Source organism: Chinchilla lanigera, unplaced genomic scaffold, assembly GCF_000276665.1.
Source record: "Chinchilla lanigera isolate Chin_1 unplaced genomic scaffold, ChiLan1.0 scaffold00146, whole genome shotgun sequence".
NCBI lineage: Eukaryota > Metazoa > Chordata > Mammalia > Rodentia > Chinchillidae > Chinchilla > Chinchilla lanigera.
In genome coordinates, this window is record NW_004955547.1 from 345,340 (window position 1) to 349,517 (window position 4,178).

Sequence of the window (4,178 nt, forward strand, 5' to 3'; positions counted from 1 at the left end):
ATGTAGTTCAAGCTGGTCTTGAGCTCACTTTGTGGCCCAGGCTGGTCTGGAACTCTCAAGGATCCTCCTGCCTCAGCCTCCCGAGTGCTGGGATTAGAGGCGTGCAGGTGCTCTTCACCACGCCGGGCCTCTCTTAGCATTTTAAAACAGTCATATAAAATTGCTTTATGGGTCCCTTTAACTAGATTGCTAATTGAGATTCCTTTTACTATCTTTTATTGTTTTTGTTTTTGTCTTTTGTGCTTCAGGCTGGCCTTGAGGTCATTTTGTAGCCCAGGCTGGTCTCAACTCCTACAGAACTCCCCACTGCTGGGATTACAGGCATGTGCCACCACACCCAGTTTTCTTACTATCTTCTATTTTATTTTTTTTTCTGTCTTTTTTGAGACAGAGTCTCTTATGCAGTTCAAGCTGGCCTTGAGGTCACTTTGTAGCCCAGGCTGGTCTCAAACTCACAACGATCCTCCTGCCTCAGCCTCCCAAGTGCTGGAATTACAGGAGTGCGCCACCACGCCTGGCCCTTACTCATATAGTAATAAACTGAATGATGTTGTGAACGGACTTATTGCTCCCTTCTCCCAAACTAATTGGAATGTGACATTTGACAGTTGGTTCACCAGTTTCCAATTGATGAAGTTGACCAGTACAGGAACTGTGTGCAGGAACAAAGCAGAAATTCCAAATGAAATGTTACAGTTCAAAACCAAGAATTATATAGTACAATCTTTGGATTTCAGAAAGATACAACATTGGTCTCATCTATGGCAAAGAAAAGCAAACTGGTACTGCTAATGTCAACATTTCACCATGATGGAAATATTGATAGGGAAACCTCAGTAAAACAGAAGCCTGAGATGGAAATTTTGTACAGCCAAACCTAATGTGGAGTAGATGTTGTTGATGAGTTATGCAGCAACTGTGATGTCACTTGAAACAAAGCACTGGCCAGTGGTTGTATAGATCCTAAACATGTGTGGCATAAAGAGATTGACAGTTTACAAGGAAAATAAGAAGTGCAAAATATCACAGATTTTCTTAGAGGCTTGGGGTAGAGCTCATAAGAGACCATTTATTTATTTATTTATTTATTTGTCTTTTTTGAGACAAGGTCTCCCTATGCAGTTCAGGCTGGCCTTGAGCTCAGTTGGTAGCCCAGGCTAGTCTCAAACTCTCAACGATCCTCCTGCCTCAGCCTCCCAAGTGCTGGGATTACAGGCGTGCGCCACCTCGCGTGGCTTGTCTTGTCTCTTGGTTTTGTTTATTTTTGAGGCAAGGTCTCACTGTAATCCAGGCTGGCCCTCAATTCACTATGCAGCACAGACTGTTCTCAAACTGAGCCACCCTTCTGCGCCACCACGTCTGATTCTCTTACTATTTTTTAAAGGGCAAGTTACTTTCTGAAAAAATTGAGTGGAAATAAGATCAGTTTTTTCCCTTTGTCATCTTTAAAATGGTTGTAAATACATTCTAGCACATACATAAGAATGAAAATAGTTGTTAGGGCTGTGAGATTTTAGATTAACTTTTTATTTTTCCAAATTTGTATGTTGCTATTTTTTATAAGAAAGTTAGTTGTACTGTTTCATGTTATAGTGTCCTTACAATAACTTTTCTTTATTCTTAATTCTATAGAGCAGAGGCTCTGTTCCACAGACTCTGGAACCATGAACATATTTGATCGGAAGATCAACTTCGATGCCCTTCTAAAATTTTCTCATATGTAAGTGTTTTAAATTTGACTGATTCCTGACCTCATTTTCTGTCATTTCTGGTTTCTTTTCATAGTTTATTAATTTGTATATGTATAAATTAACAAATGAACTTGGCTAGATTCCAGAGGACCTGATAAAAATACCCAAATTCTAAGGGTTGTTTTGTGATCACCAAAAAGTCAATTATTCATGTTTGGGGACTGATTATTCATAAATTTGGGCTTTGGCCTTTTCTAGCATTTGATTCTCTTAAACAATTTTCAAAACATTCTTTTTTATTATAATATACTTAAAATATCTCAAGTTGTAATACAACTTTCACATATTACCCCTAGGAAATTGGAAATAATTCTTAGTTTAGAGATGAGATTGGTCTAGGAATAATAGATGTTACAAATATTCTTTCCTAGAACTCCCTCAACACAGCAGCACCTGAAGAAGGTCTATGCCAGTTTTGCCCTGTGTATGTTTCTGGCAGCTGCTGGAGCCTACGTCCATGTGGTCACTCATTTCATTCAGGTAAGAATGGGTTTCTGTAGTTGTTATGTTGCATGGTACAAATTTCATCAGGAAGAAATCAGCTCAGTAGGATGATCCAATCTTGTAACCTTTCTTCTTATCAGTAGTTAAGAGATCTGAACTCAGTCGGAGATTAAATCAAGCCATGGAAAGCAATTTACATTTTCTGGCTGCTGTGCCCCTTTAAGTATAGAAAACATAATGTCTTAAGTTTGACGCTAAAGCGTGCTGGTGACATGCAAGACGCCCCCACTCCCAAGTAGAAACATGATATTGCTTGAGTGAGGGGATTCTTATACATGATAGCCTTTTTGAAGTTCTTCCCTTTGTTGCCTTAATGACTGTGGGGTACCTGGATACAAAATACTAATTGTATAGTTATCAGAAAAAGCAGAATTGAAAAAAAAAAAAAAAGAAAAAGCAGAATTGAAACTTAATGGAGTTGACTCATTTTATTCTGTGATTATTGAACAGCCTGTTTTCCTATGTTGAGGGAGTGTTTGGGTTTGGCCAGCAGGGATAGAAAGCACAGTTTGAAGGGACAATCAAAAAATTTGGAGTTCTCAGTAACCAAGTCTTGTCTTTTTTTAGAGTGTCCTTTTTAGCATAGAGGGATGTGTTTATATTAGCATTTGCCATTGCAGAGAACTTTGCTGCTCAGTCATCTCTTGGCAAGGGTTGTGTGAAAAATTACTCCAGATGCTCAAAGGACAGGGCTTCCTTTTGATTTTTTGAGTTCTAGACAAGGTTGGCCCTTTTGGTTCCTTTTTCGGGGGGAGTTGTTTCTTTTTTTTTTTTTTTTAAGTAAAACAGGTAATCTTCCTTATTCATTGTGCTGTATTTAGGAACTCACCTACTTGCTGAAATTTGTAACTTCAAAATCAGTAGTCCCAGCACTTTTTGCAGAGTAGTGAAAATTTTTATTTACGCGTAATGCCATGTTCCTAGTGGAGGCCAGGAAAGAACACTGCCTTGTTTCAGTTCTCATACTGTGATCAAGTGTCCCTTTCAGAGGGTCGCTGCCACCTATTAATGCTACCACTGTGTGTTTTGGGTTGTGGGGAGTTACTGTTTGGTGCTGAAGATTGGACTGAGGGCCTCGCATGCCGTTCCTATTGCTGAGCTACATCTCCAGCCTATTTTTGAATCCTTTTTGGGTGATTTTGCTATTTGAAATGGGAACAGCATAGTGTTAAAGAGCTGTCTAGTGCTAAAATTGTGATACATCTTGAGAAGAAAATACTATGTTGCTTTGTTCAGGTGTAGCTATAGTACTGTTAAGCCCTGAGTTCAATATTAGTATATATGCTGCTGAAGTAAGCACCCTGAGTTCAATATCCATCAACAATTTATGACAAATAAGGTATCCTTAAACAGAACCACATATAAAACAAGGGTATGTATTAATCTTCTTTTTCAAAAATGTGACTAGAGGCTTACAGGAAAGTAACTTTATATTTCCTTCAGGAGCAATGACTCAGTATTAACCAATTCACTCTCCACTGTGACTTTGTAACCTATTTCAAAGAAAGGCAGGAGGCTGAGGATGTAGCTCAGCAGCTAAGCGCTGTCCAGAAGCAAGAGGCTCTGGGTTCAATTCCTGGTAGCAAAACAGTAAAGAAAAAAACATAAAGGAGGGCAGGAACTTCAGTGTCTGTGTCTGTCCTTGATGATTGCCTTTTTTTTTGGTAATGTCTATGGTTTTTTCCATACATTTTTGCAGTACATAATGATTATATTCATCATGCAAAGCTGGTACATGTATATAACACATCTGGATTCCTTTTTACTTTCTTCTTTTTTTTTTTTTCTTTGAGAGAAGGTCTTGCTGTGTAGTCCAGACTGAGCCTTGAAGTCACTATGTAGTCCAGGCTGGCCTCAAACTCACAGCAGTCCTCCTGCCTCAGCCTCCCAAGTACTAGGATTACAGGTGTGCACCACCATGCC

The 4,178-nt window shown here is 39.1% G+C and overlaps 1 protein-coding gene across 2 annotated transcripts in view; it reads left to right on the top strand.

Moving 5' to 3' along the window:
* Nucleotides 1–4,178, top strand: part of Tmbim6 (transmembrane BAX inhibitor motif containing 6) — a 23,160-nt gene that overhangs the window by 9,996 nt on the left and 8,986 nt on the right. For both annotated transcript variants that reach the window (XM_005411845.2, XM_013508467.1), the window contains exons 2-3: nucleotides 1,633–1,720; nucleotides 2,123–2,231. In XM_005411845.2, coding sequence (XP_005411902.1) covers nucleotides 1,665–1,720; nucleotides 2,123–2,231 — 165 coding nt within the window. In that variant the 5' untranslated portion in view covers nucleotides 1,633–1,664. The remainder of the gene's footprint in view (nucleotides 1–1,632; nucleotides 1,721–2,122; nucleotides 2,232–4,178) is intronic.